This window comes from Giraffa tippelskirchi, chromosome 8 (assembly GCF_054371585.1).
Source record: "Giraffa tippelskirchi isolate mGirTip1 chromosome 8, T2T-mGirTip1v1.2.pri, whole genome shotgun sequence".
In the NCBI taxonomy this organism is placed as follows: domain Eukaryota; kingdom Metazoa; phylum Chordata; class Mammalia; order Artiodactyla; family Giraffidae; genus Giraffa; species Giraffa tippelskirchi.
Genome location: NC_137282.1, coordinates 37,313,279 through 37,334,145, shown reverse-complemented (window position 1 = coordinate 37,334,145; position 20,867 = coordinate 37,313,279). Strand labels below are relative to the sequence as shown.

At 35.0% G+C, this 20,867-nt stretch overlaps 1 protein-coding gene across 6 annotated transcripts in view; it reads right to left on the bottom strand.

Annotated features, from left to right (window-relative positions):
- The window catches only part of LOC145518862 (uncharacterized), a 1,117,244-nt gene that overhangs the window by 522,426 nt on the left and 573,951 nt on the right, over window positions 1-20,867 (bottom strand). For all 6 annotated transcript variants that reach the window (XR_014063353.1, XR_014063357.1, XR_014063350.1 and 3 more), the window contains one exon: window positions 461-622. Coding sequence is in view for 1 of the 6 variants with exons in the window: in XM_081523931.1 (XP_081380057.1) it covers window positions 461-546 (86 nt within the window). In the remaining 5 variants the exon portion in view is untranslated. The remainder of the gene's footprint in view (window positions 1-460; window positions 623-20,867) is intronic.

Sequence of the window (20,867 nt, the reverse complement as noted above, 5' to 3'; positions counted from 1 at the left end):
TTTCATTTGTCCGATGGCTATTTTCAGTCTCTAAAGTAATATGCTGATATAACTCTGTCTTAATGTTCCATTGTTAGAGAGATTTTAAAAAGAAAGACATTACAGAAAGTTAGGCATCAGCAAGGAGAGATGGAAAAGATTTGCTACCTAATCTTTCAGCTGAGAAAGATTCAAGCTGATTTCTAAACCCCATCCCAGATGCAGTCCAGGAGAACTCACAGATAGGTTACAAAATAACCACAAAGACTGCTGTGTCCTCAAATGACCTTAGGCAGCTGGAAGCCTGTCAAGGGTTCATAAATAGTCTATACATACACACATCTGATTATAACAGAATGAATTACGGGAAGACATATGCAATAGAGCTTATTGTTATGTAACTTGCAACTGTCAATCAAAACTGTCAGTCCATGCCCACCAAGTTGAATATGCAAAAGCCCTGTCTTGAAAACCCCTGTACCTCATCATTCTGGAGTCTGTCCCTCTCTTGGCTTGGCCCACTTCTCCCTTGAGGTGTTCTTTCTTCAATAATCTTGTTTTTGCCATGGGTAAGACCTCAGATTCTTCTTTGTGTCCTTATGAAGAACTGAGGCCCACGAGGAAGGGTCCTCTTCAACTCTCCCTATCCAGTAAAAAAAAAATGTGTTTTCTGTCATAATTTTACACTAGGGTTAAAATTTACATTCTGTTGCATGACATAATCAGATCTTCTCTTTGTTCTTTAGTTGGTTTTATATGTTGAAAACTCAATAAACCAAACTATGATTTACAAATATACATTGTTCAATGTAGTACCAAGTAGCATGCTATGATTACATATTTTTTCTTGATTTTTTTAGCACTTTGTATTTCTGCTCTTACCATATTTATATAGTGAGTTAAGTAGTTTAGTTATATAATATTTTATATGGATTATTTAGTATTTGCTTTTTTCCTCCAAAAATAGCATATCAAATTTTGCTTAGATCATGATTTTTTTGTTTGTTTGTTTCCTTTCTTTTATACATCTGTCTGCACTAGGGCTAGTTTTCTGATTGTTTACCTTGATCTTCTATTCTTTATTTTTGCTTCAAATGTTTCATAGATTTTTTTTTTTTAATCTTCCCATATTTAAGAATGAGGCTATAGAAATGAGGCTGCTAGTATCTCTCATTATCTGAGTGGCTGCTGTTGACTGGCGGGAAATGTTTAGAGTAGATGTTAGGCAGCTAATCCCAAAGAGAATACGGAGAGCTTCGCTCTGCAACGAGAAAACCCACTAGCTGAAATGTCATGTCATAGTTTGCTTATATTTTTTGTAAGAAATACCTTTTTTAATATGTGTGTGTTTGAATTATTGCTTGTTGAATATGTAAATATCTGGCTTCTCTTCCCTGCATATGTAGTGTTTGAAACTATTTTGTAATGTCACCTCAGTTAGTCTTCTCTTTCCTGCCTAACAGGACTTCCCTGGTGGTTCAGACAGTAAAGCCTCTGCCTACAATGCGAGAGACCAGCGTTCAAACCCTGGGTCAGGAAGATCTCCTGGAGAAGGAAATGGCAACCCACTCGAGTACTCTTGCCTGGAAAATCCCATGGATGGAGGAGCCTGGTAGGCTACAGTCCATGGGGTTGCAAAGAGTCAGAAACTACTGAACGACTTCACTTTCACTTTCTTTCCTGCCTAACTTCCTTCTGCTGTCTCCTCCCCTACCATTATCCATCTGAATCAGAAATCTGTGTTGAGTTTGCTAAGCTGGCTTCATATTCTGCTTTTTCTCTCTTCCATTTCTTCCATCAGTCACTCCTCTTTTATATGTTTTCTGTTGTTCTACTGTTAAACTTTAAACTTCCTTTATTTTCATTTTAATGCAGTTTCAGGAAGGAGAGGCTATAAGTGTTCTGTGAGTGACCACTTAGAAGACCTAGAACAAGACATATAACTTATCTGGACTTCTAACTTCCGATCTATAATATGGAAGAGGGTTCAGGTATTTGATGTAAATCAGCATGTCCCTCACTATGTTCCTCAGAATACTTGTTCTATTAAGTATTAATAGATATTTTATGATTAAATATTAGATGCTGCATAACATATCCACCCCTAGCGATTTACATACACTTCAATGTAATAAAATCTAGGAAAATTCAGCGAAGGGACCTGTTTAATATTTTGTTGCCCAGCATTACTCATCATGGAAATCTATAATTAATGAAGAACCTATAATATCTCAAAGAATTAGTGGATTTACTAATTTTATATATAATGATTTGAATATTTCTTATGAAATGTCTATGTGACAAAAGTCTTGGAATGGAATGTGGAAAATCTTCACAGCCTTGATTGTATAGAAATTGCTGTAAAAACACCCACAAAAAGATTCAATTGACAGATGTACTAAAAAAAAAAAAAATCACAAATTGAATTGATTTTCTGTTGACATTTGTAAAACCGTAAGACTCTTTCTTACAAATTTAGCCAAAAGTTTAGGCCTTGCTAAACATTTTTGCTCATTGTGCAAATGCAATAAGAAAATAATTTAACAGAGATGACCTGATAATTCTGATGTTTATAGGATATTAAAGGAATGAAAAGTATGTAAAAAGAAAAAAAGCATTGTATGGGTTAAATAATAATAGAATACTGATTTTCCCGGTGTTTTCAGCTTGTAGTATATTATGACTGTGACTTCTAAAAATACTGTATATTCAGAAAGTCAACCCTGTGCTATTCTAAAGATGGAATCAGAATCTTTGGGGGAAAAATAAAAGGATAGCTTTCTATGGCTGAGAAACACAGTTAATTCTAGCTTCTTTCCTTATTTCAGTTAGTTCCTATAGAGATATTGTATGAATTTGCACTTGAAATCCATCTTGTCTTCTCTCTTCTGTAAAGCCCTCCTCAGATTACACACATTAACAGAGATATCACTTCTCTGAATTCTCATTATCTGTAACTTTCGCTACACAATGTATCAGTTGATTTGATTGAACACAACTTGATTGTAGTGATATTAGATTGCTTTATTATTTATTGATCCAGTGTGCATTTCCTTTTTTAAACTGTAGTTTCTTAAAAACATGTATTCTTGATCTTCCCCAGCACATACCTACCCAGTGACGAACACATTATAACTACCCAAGATGTTTATTAATTATTTGAGTGTAAAGGTGGGAATCAAGATAGTTGTTTTTAAGTCAAAATATTCAGCATATGAAATAAAAATCGGGATTTTTACTATGGAACTTAACAGAATATAGAAATTGATCAGTAATCTTGACCTGCTTTTGTTAATAATTCAATGTGATAAAAGCCTACAGTTTTCTACACGGTTAGCTACACAAACACATTTATATCCTAATTGAGCATATACTTTGTCAACATTCACAGAACCTTGAAACATAACCATGAAATTTCCATTTTAAGACTGATGATTACTCTAATGAATAAAAACTAAAATATAAATTCTCTACAATCTTTCATACATCAAATAAAGCCAAAAATTACCTAATGACACAATTAAATAGAAATGTAATATTGTCATAAATAGAATATATTTTCATGCTTTTGGAATTTGCTTTCATTTCTTAATTGTCATATTTCATACAACCACATATTGGTACTTTTGATCTCTTGGCATATGTAACTGACATTATTCTATGTAGTATCTTTCAATGTAAATTATGTTTAGTCCATAATTATGAAACTGAAAATCTCTCAATTAAATGGGAAAACTAATAAAGACTGTTCAATTACAATAGGAATGCTACAAAATTTTATCAAGTAGAACAACAATTACTATGAAATAGATACATAATCTATTCAGAATCTTCCTCCTAGAGAAGGGCAGAGTAACCCACTCCAGTATTCTGGCCTGGAGAATCCCCATGGACAGAGGAGCCCGACAGGCTGCAGTCCACAGGGTCACAAAGAGTCGGACATGACTGAGTGATCAAGCACAGCACAGATACATAGTATCTTATCCTTAATGATATCTTAGCTTTTTTCTTCAAAGACAATGAGAGTAAAATAAGTAAAATCTATAAATAATTACACCCAATCACTCTCTCATGTCCCACCCTGTGCTACCCCATGGACCCTAGTCTGCCAGGCTCCTCTGTTTATGAAATTTTCCTGGTAAGAATTCTGGAGTGGGTTGCAATTCCCTCCTCTATAAATAACTGTATTATATTAACTTCAACATAAAGGTAGTCTTTAACATAAAATTAATAGCAGAATGTCAATAAGTGCATGTGAATTTAAATGAGTTTTCGTTATAGCTTGTGAAGCATTTTTTTTTTTCAGATCAAAGTATAACTTTTATTCTAGAAGACAGTAATTAGAAAAGGAGAAGACCACAAAACTTTTTTGAAGGAAGAAAGGATTATTTTAAAGGACAACTTAGACTGGAAAAAAAAATTCTTAGATGAAAAATAATTATTTTTCATAAATTATATCCATTTTAAAGATCCACAGACTAAAAATAGTATGAACTGAGGTCTAAGGTAAGCCAAAATCAAGACAGAAATGTCACAGAACATTTAGACAGGTCTTATTTCTTTTTCCTCATTGATTAAGATAATTATCAATATTCTATATCTCATACATCTAGTATGAGGCTTAAATAGATCAGATATATTAAGTAATTTGTGTTCGAAGATAAACTTGATCAGCTCAGTGAGTATGAAATATATGTACTGCCAGGAATTAATTAGCTTGATTACTGCTTTCTAAAGTATATTCCAAGGAATCCTAATCCAAAAATGTGCTCCTATAATCAAAATAAATTTCAAGCCACAGACTCCAATGTGCAAGGAATGCAATTTTCTATACTTTCTTTCACTAAGCATAATTTCTGAGTTCGGTTTCCATCCAGCCTGTTATAGGAAAACAATTTAAATCACTCAAGACCCCTGGGGGGCAGGAGGCATCTTGTCTGGGTTGTCATTGTCTACCAAATTGGCATCTTCTGAGGTGTCCTTTTCCTTTTTTTGATGTTTGGTGATTAAGCCATGCACAGCACCCCAGGCTCCCCTGTCTTTCACTATCCCCTGGAGTTTGCTCAAATTCATGTCCACAGAGTCAGTTATGCTATCTAACCGTCTCATCCTCTGCTGCCCCCTTCTTCTTTTGCCTTCAACCTTCCCCAACACTCAGTTCATTTCCAGTGAGCCAGCTTCATATCAGGTGGTCAAAGTATTGGAACTTCAGCCTCAGCAACAGTCCTTCCAATGAATAATTAGGGTTGATTTTCTTTAGAATTGCTGCCCAAGAGATTCTCAAGGGTCTTCTCCAGCACCACAATTCGAAAGCATTAGTTGTTCAGTGTTCAGCCTTCCTTATGGTCCAACTCTCACATCCGACCAAGACTACTGAAAAATCATAGCTTTGACTATATGCACCTTTGTCAGCATAATCATAGTGGCAGTCTAAAAATTCTGAATCCAAAACCCTTTCCAATTTGGCATTCTTCAAATTTATTACAGGACACTTAAAAAAAACATACATATTAGCATTCACAAGAACAAATGTCCTGGAACACAGTTTGAGAAATACTGCATCAATCCTTGAAATAATTTAGTAGCAATAAAAATGTTAATTTTTTTTCCTACTGTTTAGAAATAAAAATGAATACTGTATAATGGTAAAAACAAAGTTACCAAATTGTTTCAACATTCAATAATATGTTTTAAAATTCTAGTTATTTTATAATGTTTTGTTTTGAAATAAATATTTAAGATAGGTACTAAGTGAATAGAACATTTTATTCTAAATCCAAATTATGTAATTTAGAAATAATTTCCTTGTTTCAGGGAAATAGCTACAGTCTTCACTAGGGATTTGACACCATTAATAGATAATGAATGTCCTTTGTAACATTCTCTAGAGAAAGAGCAGTTGCCGGCCATGTAATGTCATATTTAGGAGTTTCATTAGGTTTATATAAATCCTTACTAGTTAGATCTCCAAAATCTAAGATCTTTCAAAATTTTCCTTTTTTAGGTCTAATTCACAAACAATTACTTTAGTGTATGTGTTTTAGTTTTCAATGTGTTTATAAATTTTCTTACAAAAATTAAAAGGTAGATAAGTATATATTTATCACTGAAAATGATTCCTGTATGTTCTAAAATCAGCATCTTTTAATTTCAATGTCCAAAGCAATGTTCCCTGGGAATGGTGTATACATTTATGATTGATGATATTATGATTATCATGCATTTAACTCTGCATCCACAAGCAAAATAAATTATGTATGTTAAAATTCTATCTATATATTCAAAAACACCCTGATTTATTTAAGTCAGTAAATGTAGACTTTCCTGGTGGCTCAGGTCATAAAAGATCTGCCTACAATGAAGGAGACCTGGGTTCAGTCCCTGGGTTGAGAAGATCTCCTGGAGAAGAGAATGGCTACCCACTTCAATATTCTTGCCTGGAGAATCTCAGGGACAGAAGAACTCAGACTACAGTCCATGGGGTCACAAAGAGTCGAACACGACTGAGAGGCTAACACTTTCACTTTCACATATTTGTAAGTGTGGTAGAGGTAAATCAGAATAAAGAGGTGAAAATGCTTTTATTTGTCATCAGATACTTAATGATATTAATATGTTAATATGTGATTCATCAGGACTGAGAATCTCTGCAACAACAACAAAATAAAGATCAGGGCAAGTAAGATAAACATTGGAATTATGTAAATCAAGGCAAATTCTTAGATGATATCACAGAATAAGTATTTTTCATGTCATGAAAATTATAGCAACTTCTAAAATTTAACCTTAACACAATTGATGTATATTGTAATCATTTGATTCCTAGTATTTAACTCTGCTTTTAAAGACAGTATTTCAATATGCACAAATCATTAATTTTTGTTACATATATTGATTTAAAATATAGGAAAACTGGAGTCTGTAATACCAGAATTTGTATTCTCACACATAATGCTAATGAAATGTGAAACTATGGTACTCACAAGTTTGAAAGTTACTCTCATGGGTGACTAAGGAGAAAAGAAGGTTAGAAAGCATGCTCTACCTCTAATTGGCTATTTGCCACTTGGCAAGGAGTTTAATTATGTGCTTCAAATTAATCAATTTATAATAAATGGAAAATAAAGAAATTTTATGACTCTCTTAATATAAAACTTAATATAAAACTGTTGCAACATGTTGCATTCAAGGTCCTCCTAAAGTGTTAATGTCTGTATATTAATCTGAGCTTATTTCTAATGTTTTATCATTAAACTATCAGCCTGCTGTGTGCTAAAGTCCGTTGGAGGTCCTAAAAATTAAGATATGTCTATATTTGACTAACTTCAGCCCTATAATATCAGGGTGTTTGGGATAATGGTCAGTAATATGACAGTAATATTTTCAGGTCCTTAGTTTATATTTTTTGGATGCTTTCAATTAGAGTGACATCAAATGGGATTTTGCACAGATTAATTTGCTCTGGATAATGAGGAACATCCTCTGTGGAGAAAGAATAAGATTCACAAACATTGTACTCCAATACTCAACCAATAATCATAGTGAACCAGGGGTCATTTAAATGATTTTTAATTTATATCACAGATGTAAATACAAAGAGAGCCTCACCTCTCCAATCTGCTTGGGCAAAGATATCCACAGTATAATAAGAATAACTTATAAAATAAAACTTGAGTTCATATTATCTTGATGCATATACATACCCAAAGAATTAGAAAACTGAAATAATATAAATGCAAAACAAAAACTCTCCCTTTTGCCTGGACATGATGTATTGCATTCCTTTTAACAAATTTATTTTGGCTTATATAATCATAAAATCAATGGGCAAATATATAAAAAAAAAACTTAAATTAAAAAAAATTCACCCATAATTATGCCATCCAGAGATAAGTGCTGTGAACAGTTAGAACTGGCTATTCACTAGACCCATTAGAACTCCGAGACTGAGAAGATAAAAATGTTAGCTATTTGGGCAGCCCTAGAAAAAGTGGGATGTTTGACGCATGGATGACCTGTCTTCCTCAGAAGCTGAGAGCTGGCTTTACATCCTCTCACTCTTTGAGCAGAGGGGAAAATCTACTGATCCCAGCTGCCGTCTCCTTTCTCCTCCAGGTGCTAGACAGTGCCAGTAGCTTGAAAGTTTCAAGACTGGCAATACAGAATCCAGTCCTCTGGGGAGACCCCCCAGAAAAGTGGGGTGCTAGATGCACAAATCAATGCCTTTCCATGCCTGGGAAAAGCTGGGAGCTAGTGGGTTTCTTCTTGACTATATGCTTCCCTGCCAAGGGTAGGGATTCTACAGGGTGCCCTAAATCTCACCATTGGCTTCAGTGAGTGATTTCATGTCCTTCTAGGAGCAGGAAACTTTTAATTAATTTCTGGATTTCTCAAGAGAATTTGTCCATGAATTGTTGCTGAATCTTTCTGTTTGTTAGGGGGAAAAAAAAGTCCAGGGTTTCCTACTCTGTATCTTGCTGATGTCAATTCCATAAGTTTTTTTATTATCATACATTTGAGATTTTAGTACTATGTTTGTTTTGAAGATAGGTAATTTGCATTTAAACTTTCAATTTACTAAAATATATTTACGGAGCTTCTCTAGTGGCTCAGGTGGTAAAGTATCCATCTTCAATGCAGGAGACCAGGGTTTGATCCCTGAGTTGAGAAGATCCCCTGGGAAAGGGAATGGCAACCCACTCCAGTATTCTTGCCTGGGGAAATGCCATGGAAAGAGGAGTCTGGCAGGCAACAGTCCATAGGGTTGCAAAGAGTCAGATACGACTGAGCGCCTAAACACAGCACAGCATATTACGGTATTAATCAATGTTGTCACCTTTCCTATCTATTTGAATAACACCTTTGGAATACACTGAATTGTTATAAAAGAAACTGTTGAAGCAAGAAGTTTTAAAAATGCTATCTAAATTTCATGAGGCTGGAATTTTTTCTATTTCAAAATTATATATAATTACATATTCATATAATTATAATCATAATATACATATTATTTTTCTGTTTCCTTACATTTTCTAGTATTATAATTATTAAATAATGACCAGCCAGAGTAAAAGGGACACTGTTCATAAGATGAATTTTTCTAGTTCCGCAAAATAATACCTGGACATATGTACCTTTATTTTGGAAGGCCTTGGATTATACAGTAATAATGATATCATAATTGCTCATACAAAAGTATTCCCACCATTTTCCCATTTGATCATCACAAAATTAAAACTAGCATTTATCTATGAATAATCAATTCTGTAGCTGGTTGAAATGAATAATTATTTTCCTGATAAGAGACCATTTTTTTAATCAGAATAACTCTTTACTAAGAATTTCTACAATCCTAACACCTCGTTGTGGTCTTTATCACTAATCGAGTACAAATGTCTTCCTCACTGAATAATCCTGTCTGTAATGGTTCTAGTATCTGAACATTCTTCCAGTTTCTAAAACTTTGTTAATTATTCTTTAAGAAAAAGAGATGCATGACATGGCTTCAAAAAGAACCACACAGGAATAATGCCCTCAAAATTCTTTGTAAAATAATGCATTAAAATTTACTTCCTTTGCTTTTTGCTCTATGCTCAGCCAGAGATACAGGCAACTGAGTTTTGAATTCTGATTCTCAGAGAAAACAACTTAATTCCTGGCCCCTGATTAATTAATTGCCAGAACTATCTTTCATCTCAATTATCGCTCACAGACCCCTCCCTCTATGTTCTGCATGTCTGGTCAATGATCTCATGTTGTCTGTGTGTACATTTTAGAACCTGAGTCAAAGACAGTTTGCAAGATTTCATAAGCACATGCCTAATCAGTAGTTAGAATGAACATAACTGAAACAAAATTTCAAAATGGGCTAATCTATACCCCATTTCTTTCAAACTTTCAGTTTTCCATAATGTCACAATCCAGCCCAAAGAACTCAAAACCTTCTGGGCTGCTTCTCTCTACTTCAGTTCCATGCTAGAAGTTTTCAGTTTACCTTTATTTTTCTGCAAAACTTCTTTTGAACCATTCTCTCTGAAAGGAGCTCACACACTCCTACCTTTAACCCTGGGCCATTTGAATAGCAGCAAGGAAACCTCTAACAGCTAAGCCTTCTTTAGTCCAACTCTTCTATATCATCTGACAAAACTATCACAGAATCATAGAAAAATGTAGTTTCAAAGGGTCTAAAGAGATTTAATCCAGGGCTCTTCCTGTATTTTCCTATATCTGAGCTCTGATTTTCACCCTTCACACTTGGCTCAAGATTCTCAGTGACTTTCTTTAAGGTAACAAATTAAGTTTAAACATTTGACCTTACCATGCCAACTTGCAACCATCTGCAGTCAGTTCATCTTTCCAGGTTTATCTCTTCCCATTACCCTCCATGATTCAGACACTCCAGTCTACCTATCTCACCCTTTCTAGTCATGTACTGATATATTTTCACTCCAATTCAAAAGAAGGGCGATGCCAAAGAATGTTCAAACCACCCCACACTTGTGCTCATTTCACATGTTAGCAAGGTAATGCTCAAAATTCTCTAAGCCAGGCTTCAACAATGTGTGAACCAAGAACTTCCACATGTACCAGGTGGACTTAGAAAAGGCAGAGGAACCAGAGATGAAACTGTAAACATCTGTTGGCTCATAGAAAAAGGAAAAGCAAGGGAATTCCAGGAAAACGTCTACTTCTGCTTCGCTGACTATGCCTTTGACGGTGTGGATCACAACAAACTGTGGAAAATTCTTCAAAAGATGTGAACACCAGATCACCTTACCTACCTCCTGAGAAACCTGTATGCAGGTCAAGAAGCAACAGTTAGAACTGGACATGGAAAAACAGACAGGTTCCAAATTGGTAAAAGAGTACATCAAGGCTGTATGTTGTTACCCTGCTTATTTAACTTATATGCAGAGTACATCATGAGAAACGCTGGGCTGGATGAAGCACAAGCTGGAACCAAGACTGCTGGGAGAACTATCAATAACCTCAGATATGCAGATGACACCACCCTTATGGCAGAAAGTGAAGAGGAACTAAAGAAACTTTTGATGAAGGTGAAAGAAAAGAGTGAAAAATCTGGCTTAAAACTCAACATTCAAAGAATGAAGATAATGGCATTTAGTTCCACTTCATAGCAAATAGATGGGGAAACAATTGAAACAATGACAGACTTTATTTTCTTGGGCTCCAAAATCACCACAGATGGTGACTGCAGCCATGAAATTAAAAAAAAAAAAAAAATGCATGCTCCTTGGAAGAAAAGCTATGATGAATCTAGACAGTGCATTAAAAAGCAGAAACATCACTCTGTGGACAAAGATTCTTCTAGTCAAAGCTTTGGTTTTTCCAGTAATCATGAATGGATGTGAGAGCTGGACCATAAAGAAGGCTGAGTGCTGAAGAATTGATGCTTTTGAACTGTGGTGCTGGAGAAGGCTCTTGAGAGTCCTTTGGACAGCAAGGAGATCAAACCAATCAATCCTAAAGGAAATCAACTTTGAATATTCAAAGGACTGATACTGAAACTCCAATATTTGGCCACCTGATGCAAAGAGTCAACTCATTGGAAAAGACCCTGTTACTGGGAAAGATTGAAGGCAGGATGAGAAGAGGCCAATGGACGATGAGATGCTGGGATGGCATCACAGACTCAATGGACATGAGTTTGAGCGAACTCTAGGAGATAGCGAAGGACAGGGAAGCCTGAGTGCTACAGTCCATGGTGTCACAGAGTTGGATACGACTGTGACTGAACTGAACTAATACGTTATTCTCTTCCACCTATTAAGATTTGATTCTTTCCTATCCTTAGGTACTAGTTCATGCTTATTTCATTTCTGTATCTAAAGAGAATTTCAATCTTTGAGTTAGTTATTTCTATGAACTTATAACACGGCACATCAGCATCTTGGGTACCATCTACCGGTATAGGTAACACTTAGTCTTTCTTCCTTGTCAAAACAATAATCTCCTCGAGGAGCTGTATTATTTACATTAGGCCTACATTTTTCTCTTTTATAGAGCACCTCCAAGTGAGCTTTATGTATAGGAGGTTTCAATAAATTTTTGATGAGTGAGTGGATCAAAGTGACAGATAGCATTTACTACCCACCCCCCTAATTCATTCTTTGGAATCTTGAGACACATGAAATGAGTTCACAAATTTCCCAGGCTCAGGAAAAAAATATTGGCTGACATTTTTTCATAGATATCTGTGTTTTAATAACCATGATATAAAGATATTTATTTTATTTCTCTGTGCTATTCTGTGCAGTTCTTGTCCCATTATTTTTCTTCTCTGATTAGAGGGTCTGTGTTTACAAGTCATGCAATCTTCATGGGTTCAGTGACTTCCTGTAGTAAATAAATGAGATGATGTGGCTTCAGTGAATATGGTAACTACATTGTTATAGAACGTACACTCAAAAGCCAAGTGATGGAGTGCTGCTCCTGTCTTTTAATCTTCTTGTCTTTCCACGGAAAAATCCCACATCATGTTTTTTTCTCTTTAGCATAAAAAGTATGAATTTTTGTGAGAATTAAAAGAAACCTTCAACATTTATATCAATGGCCTTTTTGTCTCAGTTTTTATATTTTTGTTAAAGAACATGTTATTCACAATTTTATTGAGTTATTTTACAAAAGCATACACATCTTATCAGTTTTATTTGGTAGTCTCATCTAGGGTTTTGTTTTTAACTATTTAGTTTAGTTTCAAATTAAGATAAAAGAAAGCCATATGTACTAAAACTTGATATATGATTTCCACTTTCAGCTACAATATGATATGAAAATTTTACTTAGAAAGCAAGTTTCAAATTCACAGCTCATGAACAAGCCACTTACTTCATCTTTTTTCTTTCTACAAAAAATGACAAATTGTGTTAAAGAGTTCAAAAGTAAAAAATTAACAAATCTGGAGTGTATGCAGTAAACATGGCTATGATTATGATAATAATAATAATAATAATAATAATAATAATATAATATATAATAGACACTCAAACAACTTGAGGGCTAGGGACACTGACTGCACACATGCAGAAAACAGGTACAGCTATACAGATGGATACCCGACCCTCCCTCAATATCCATGTTTTTCAAATATGTGGATTCAACCAGTAATAAAAAGCATGTAGTACTGTAATACATATTTACTGAAAAAAAAAACCTGCCTATAAGCATAGTTATTGACAACTCATGTTATTCAATGGTCAACAGTATGTAATATATATAAATTTAGATTTGAAAGTAAAAGTGAAAGTTGCTCAGTACTGTGCTCAGTCGTGTCCGACTCTTTGCAACCCCGTGGCCTATAAAGTCCATGGAATTCTCCAGGCAGAATACTGGAGTGGGTAGCCTTTCCTTTTTTCAGGGGATCTTTCCAACAGAGGGATTGAATCCAGGTATCCCGCATTGTTTGTTTACCAGCTGAGCCACAAGGGAAGCCCAAGAATATTGGAGTGGGTAGCCTATCCCTTTTCCAGCATATCTTCCCCTCCCAGGAATCAAACCAGGGTCTCCTGCATTGCAGACAGATTCTTTACCAATTGAGCTATCAGGGAAGCCTTATTTTAGTCTTATTACCTACATAACTTCAAAGCTTCATTGAGCACATAGTTCAAATCTACATCTAAGTCCATCTATTTTAGCAAAAGCATAGCTCTAAATTTCTGAATCTTTTAACATGAAAACATATGTGATTTTGAAATAATTTTTATTGAATGCTGGATTTTTGCATATGCAATGTTATCTACTTTGATAATTTAGGTTGTAATGCAAAACTATTTTTTCTTCTTTCATCCAACAAGCATTTATTAAGTTCTAATTTTGTACCAGATTCAGTGCATGGCACTGAAGATAAGAAATTAAATAAGACACATTTCAGCTACCAAATTTCTTACAGCTCATCAGAGGAATGCATGTGTAAATAACAACCATCTTTTTTTATATCCTCCCGGTGATCCCTTATAGAATGTGTGTATCATGTATAATAGGGGAAGATGTTATACTCAGCCATATGAAAATGTGTTTTTGTAATCAAGAGTGATTGAATATCAGCAATTTCACATGGTTCCATTTACAAAAAGAATGGAAATTCTAAATGAAGAGAACGATAATCAAATATAAAACAAGTCCTAGATAATGCATACAAATTCTCTAGATCACGTGAAACACAGACTGCATCATTCCTGAGCTTCTTTGCCCTCAGATTCATTTCATCCTTCCTCTGCTCTGTGCCACTAAGGGACTGATCCATTTAAGTTGTAGATTGTCCAATTAAGACTCTGTCTGGAAACTGTAAGGTAGCACTTTTCTGTCTATGGAAGTGTCTTTGGTTGTGTCTTTGTTTTTTCAATGGCTGCAGCTACTACTGGGAAAACCAACCACTATTTCCGCTTCTTCTGAGTGACCCCAAGCCCTTAGGTTCTGTAATATTATCTCCCTCCTTTGTTCTTCTAATTTAGGATTTACAATGTCCTTCGATTATTGTTAATATCATAGTTGCTCTATCCTCCTGCCTAGTTTCTTAGTTATTTTTTTTAAATCATTTGTCTTATATTATCTGAGATTTACATATACAGAATATTTTCTGTTTTGTGAATATGAATAAACCTGACTGATACAAAATTAAGGGGCAAATGTGCTCATATCTCTCTTATCTCTGACTACAGAGAAATGTCCTTCCTTCAGGAGCAGCAAGTGATCCACCTCCATCCTAAGAAAGATAAAGGATATCCCTGAACAGCCTCCTCAGTTCCTTCAGAGACAAAAGTGATTAAGCTTATTGATCAGCTAATGATTTTTCTGTCCTTAAATGAGCTTCCTTCATTCCACCAACACCTCCATCTTTCTAGCAACTGGAAAATATTAACCTTAGCCAAGATACCTCATGCCAAGTAAGCCTCTAATCTAACCTCTTCATAATGCTGTTTGGCTAGGATTAAGAATTGATCAAAATTTCATATCTAGCAGACTGTAAAATTATCAGTATTGCTTCCTAGAAAATATAGATACTAGCATCTCTACTCAGAGATTCTGACTCAGGGTCTGAATGTGGCAAAGGAATCTAGATTTGAGCAACATACTTAAGAACATTCAGATAAAGGTTTTCCGTGGGCCATGATGCTTGGCTGCACCAAGGAAAATAAATCACTAGAGTCATCTGGACATTTGGGTTGGAAAGTTTGGTCTTATTCAGTGCCCCTATAACATGTTCCCCGAGCTATTCTTTCTCCTAAAAAACTGTAGGCCTAGAAACTTTGGAATTATCACATTTACTAAAGAACTCCTTAGGGCAGAACCAGACTCCTATACTGCCTATGTCCTTTTGACAAAGTCCAGTGATTACTTCCAGAGCACAGTCAAGGATGGTAGATAGACAGACAGACAGACAGATAGATACTTACATAATATCATTTTACATATACTATGTATCTTTATGGGTTTTCCAGGTGATGCTAGTGGTAAAGAACTCTCCTGTCAATGCAGGTTAAATGTAAGAGAGGCTGGTTAGGTCCCTGGGCCGGAAAGATCCCCTGGAGGAGGGCCCAGCAACCCACTCCAGTATTCTGGTCTGGAGAATCCCATGGACAGAGGAACCTAGTAGGTTATAGTCCATGGGGTTGCAAAGAGTTAGACATGACTGAAGTGACTTAGTATGCACTCACACACACATATATCTATATAACAGCATACATATCCACTTATCTGATATCTACTTATCTGATAAAAGGGAGATTCAGGTGAAAATGGATCAATTCATACATGGCAATATAAAAGAGAAAGTAGAAAACATGAATCTATATAAATGTTTATTTTTATTTCTTTAAAGAAAAAGAATAAGTGCCCTGCATGCCCTGTCCAAGGGTTTTAATGGGGTATAAATCCAATCTTATTTCATTGGGTCAGAAAGCTCAAGTTCACTAATCATTAATATTCTTTACTCTTTTTATTAAACTATAATGAATCACTCTGAATGATGTAATACTTGGTAATACAATAATTCAAAATTTATATCCTCCACTGTTTGTCCTTTCCTTCAGTAACTGATCCACTAATTGGAAATGAAGATCACATTAGACATAATTTCTTTATCATCATTAGATACCATAAATTAACTTATATCACCAGATTTAACAACAGTATTTGTGAGAAGATAGTTTGGCTGAAATCTCAAGTTTTCTACTGCAAATGGAAAAGTCAGTGAAGTCTGTTCTGCAAGAGACATCTTGAGGAAAAGAAAGACAGTCACGGATTGAGAGAAAACATTAGACAAGAACTGTTAGGATAAAGAACTATAAAATAATAATAAACATAAGCAACTGATTTTTAATGGGAAAGAGATTTGAAGTAACATTTTATCAAAAATGATGTGCACATGTCCAACTGTATGCAGAAGTGCACAACATCATCAGGGAAAAGCAAATTAAAACGACAGTGAGATGCCACATACCTCAGAGTGACTAACAATAAAGAGACCGACACCTTCAGTGTCGGCAAGGCTATGGGGAAGCTTGCATGCATTGCTGGAAATGTAAACTGGTACAACAGTACTGGAAATTTCATCTAACTTTTTATGAACTTGCTATATGTTTTAAAAATTTTATAATAAACATTTTAGAAAATTAACATAGGTTTTAAACAGATTTTACAAAAGAAAATATTCAAAAGCATATGTAAAGATAGCCACCATCAATAGCATCAGAAAAGTGTTAATTAAAACACAATAAGATACTACTACACAGCTACAAGGATGACTAAAATTAAAAAGTCTGAAGATAGGAAGTGCTGATGAGGTGTGGAGTAACAGCAACATTTATACTTTGATGGTAGGAAGGTAAAATTGTAAAACCACTTTGGATAACATTTTGGCAGTTTCTTACATCATATAACCCCAAAATTCTATTTCAAACTATTAAAGCAAGACAAATTAAAATACATATCCACTTGAAGACTTGCATATGAGTCTTAATAGTATATAGCTTTATTCATAATAATAAACCCAAACTAGAAGCATACTAAATGGCTCAAAGCTAGTGAATGGATAAACGTATCATAGTATAGCCATACAACTGAATGATACTGAGCAATAATACGGACTGAATTAGTAATACAGGCAACATCACGGATATATCCAAAATCATGCTGAACAAAACAAGCCAATTCAAAGGAGTACATTTATATGAAAATCTAATAAAACAAGCTAATGTGTTCTTTTAGAAAACAGAAGAGTACAAAGAAGATGAGAGAAGTTTTTGAGATGGTGGAAATTCCTATATCTTCTTTGCAGTGACATGTATATACATGGATGTATGTACTTGTCAAAACTCACAGAACTGTGAACTTAAAATGATAGCGTTCAATCATAAGTAAAATTGTACTTCAATTTAGTTAAATACAAAAATATGAATTGCTGTTACTGGCTTTGCTGTGGGAAATGTTGAGAACTCTGTGCTGGAGGACAAGAGTGGTAAAGCAGAGGCCAGTGTCCCCTCAAGTGTGAAAGAGAAGACCAGCCAGCTGCTAGAGTCCTAGCTCATTGTTTTCTCCCTCCCCAGGGTGTGAGAGGTGTGTTTCACTTAAAAATGGTCTCTATTATCACTGAGAGGAGGCAGAAAGGAGAGTAAGAAAAGGACATAGAAAAGCCAGTGTCAAATGGCTTGACGTTGGGCCTGGTCCTAGAATCGCACTTATTTAGAGCGAGCTTCTGTCCCAGTTTCCCCAGGTCATTTCCAGTTTATTACGCTTGTCCTGTTGCAGTTACTAATAGTGTCCCCTTTGACCCTGGGTGAGTGTTCTAGTTTAGTTTATAAATATTACAGTCACCCAAGCTTTGCCAAACACTCAAAACTGATGGCTTAGAATCAGGATTAACATGAGAAATCATCTAGCTAGTCTTTCCCACGCTTTCATTATTTCTTTATATTTTTAACTGCTGTGCTTCATCCTCTGCTCCAAAACTGGAAACATTTCTATAGACCATTTCTAGAATTTTCCAACCTGTTTCTATCTTTGGCCAAATTTACCTGTCATGTTTAAACCTCAGAACCATGCCTGAAAGAAGATCAGAACCTGTATGCTTTGTCCAAACCTAGTGCTTAGAACACACAGCACATTTCACACCTACTTTCCTCTGCTCTAAATAATTGCCACATGGCACAGCAGAATGGAAACTTGGTTGTTGTTTTTTTTTTTTTTTTCCATTAATTAATGTATCTATTTTAATTGGAGGCTAATTATTTTACAATATTGTGGTGGTTTTTGCCATACATCAACATGAATCAGCCATGGATGTACATGTGTCCCACCATTCTGAACTCCCCTCCCACCTCTCTCCCCACCCCATCCCTCTGGGTTGTCCCAGAGCACCAGCTTTGAGTGCCCTCTTTCATGCATCGAGCTTACACTGGTCATCTATTTTACATATGGTAATATACATGTTTCAATGCTATTCTTTCATATTGCCCCACCCTCACGTTCTCCCACATAGACCAAAAGTCTGTTCTGTGTCACTTTTGCTGTCTTGTATATAGGGTTGTCATTACCATCTTTCTAAATTCCATATATATGCGTTAATATACTATATTGGTGTTTCTCTTTCTGGCTTATTTCACTCTGTATAATAGGCTCCAGTTTCATCCACCTCATTAGAACTGAATCAAATGTGTTCTTTTTTTATAGCTGAGTAATATTCCTTTGTGTATTTATACCACAACTTCCTTATCCATTTGTCTGCTATTTTTTAATAACCTCTAAAATGTATTAGACATACCTGTTAATTTTTGTTGTTATTTAGCAAGGACTTTGATTATAACACTAGAGTTTAGTTTGAAAACACTCCTGAAGATAACGATATGAATTTACTCCAAAAATAAGTTCATTCTGTCCTTTCTAGGTCCTAATAGATCCATGTATGTCCCAACTATCAGGAGATCCCCTTATTTGATTGTCTGGTGGATCTTCACATGTTTCCCCAGTGTTGTTTCCAATTACCCCTAGTATCCTATTCAAGCCTAGTAGAGATACAGGTGTACAATAATAGTTGGCAGACTGAAATAAATTTTATTTATACTTGCCTGCATAAAAAAAAGATTTAACTCCTGAGGAAGAAGTCCATGAAGCTAGGAATCTTATATGGTGCACTGAATATATTGAAGACAAACTTTATCTAATCAACAATAGTGACTCGGGATAACTCTGCCATTTGCTATGTAATTCTCACTTAGGAAGAATCACTTCTTTAGAGTTCAGTGCAGTTCCTTAACAGATAGGAAACCAAATTAATTAAGAGGAATACTTTACCTTAAAAAGCCACATAACCAAATAGCAACACATGCAGAGAGATAAGTGAAGCTATAAGTATAGAAAGGATATATTTTTGACCCATCATCATTAAGGCTGCAGAGCACATTAACACTGAGTCACCCTTCTTCTGCTCCAGGCACTACTTTGCAGGGACTATCAAACATAACTGCATGTTAAAAGATCTTTTAAAGAAAAAGTATGAGCACTCATTAGAACAATCATATGATGTTGACATCATATGTAAAATTACTGTATCTAGTCACCAGACCTGGTTGCTAAGGGGTGTAGGTGTCTTGTCTGTAGTGCATTTTCATAAGTCACTTTTTTATTATCAGTATGCAAGCCAGCCACAATATTAAATTGCTGGAGGAAAAGAGAAAGCAAAGATGAAGTCTTATCTAATCTGCAAAATACAATGATTAAGTGTACTGTCTTTAGTAGGGTGTTATAGAAAGTCAAGTAATAAAATTTCCCATCTTGATTCTACATTTTGCAGGGGAGAAATAGTCAACAGCAACATTAATAGCAACACAAGTGTAAAGGAGCCAGAAGGAAATCACAAAATGCTAGCAAGGACTTTTTTATTTCCCCAACATAAGAAAAACATTGATTGGAGTATTTTTTGTTTTTTGTTTTTAATTTATACAATTCACACTTAATTTAGAAGAAAACTCACAATAAATGATGACCTTTATTTGACTTTGGGTAATATGTCCGTTTTATTTGTTTGAGTAGTTGATTCAGAAAATAATCAAAAAATTACACAAAAACCTTTAAATTAAAACTTGCTTCAGAATGAAAAATGATTCCATAACCCTAAAGTTTTTTTCCTATAATGCATTATTGCTTTAATAAAAATCTATGTTCTCCAACTGACCTATTTTTCCTCTGGTGGAGATTTTAGCTACTACATAAGCAAAATAAAATTAAAGCCTGGAAAGGAACTTTCCCATAGTCAGTCTTGTTTTTCCAAATATTTACTCTAAGATCATGGTTTGATTACACAGACAACAACCAAAAAAACCAGAAATTGTTTGAATAAACAATAACAAAAGTTTGTATTTTTAAAATACTTCCCAGTTTATATTGCATTTTTTTTTTTACAAATATTACCATGCAACTCCATCCCCATACAGCAAATATCATTCCCATTTTATAGTTGAAGCAACTGGGAAATGGAAAATATAAGTGGCTGCCTATAGTCACTAGCTAGTAAAGAAAAAATGTACAGCATTAAGCCCAGGTCTTTTCTAAGACTCACGGTTGCTATCATTGCTAAAATCCATCTGTTGTTTGGGTTCTGTGCAAATGAAAACACACATAGCAAAAGCTGTGAGTTCAGTTTTATTGGGAAACTTCCTAAAGACTATAGCCTACAAGATCACCTCTCAGATCAGACTGCCCTGAGGAACTGCTCAGAAGAGATAAGGGGGAGGTCAGCATATAAGTGCTTTTGGTAATGGGATATTTGCAACTAAGCACATGTCTCCACAGAAGGTTGCCACTGGTCACAAGGAACCACTATTTTAGTTAATGGTTTTAGTGTTTTTCTAAGTATTTGTTGTTGTTCAGTCAGT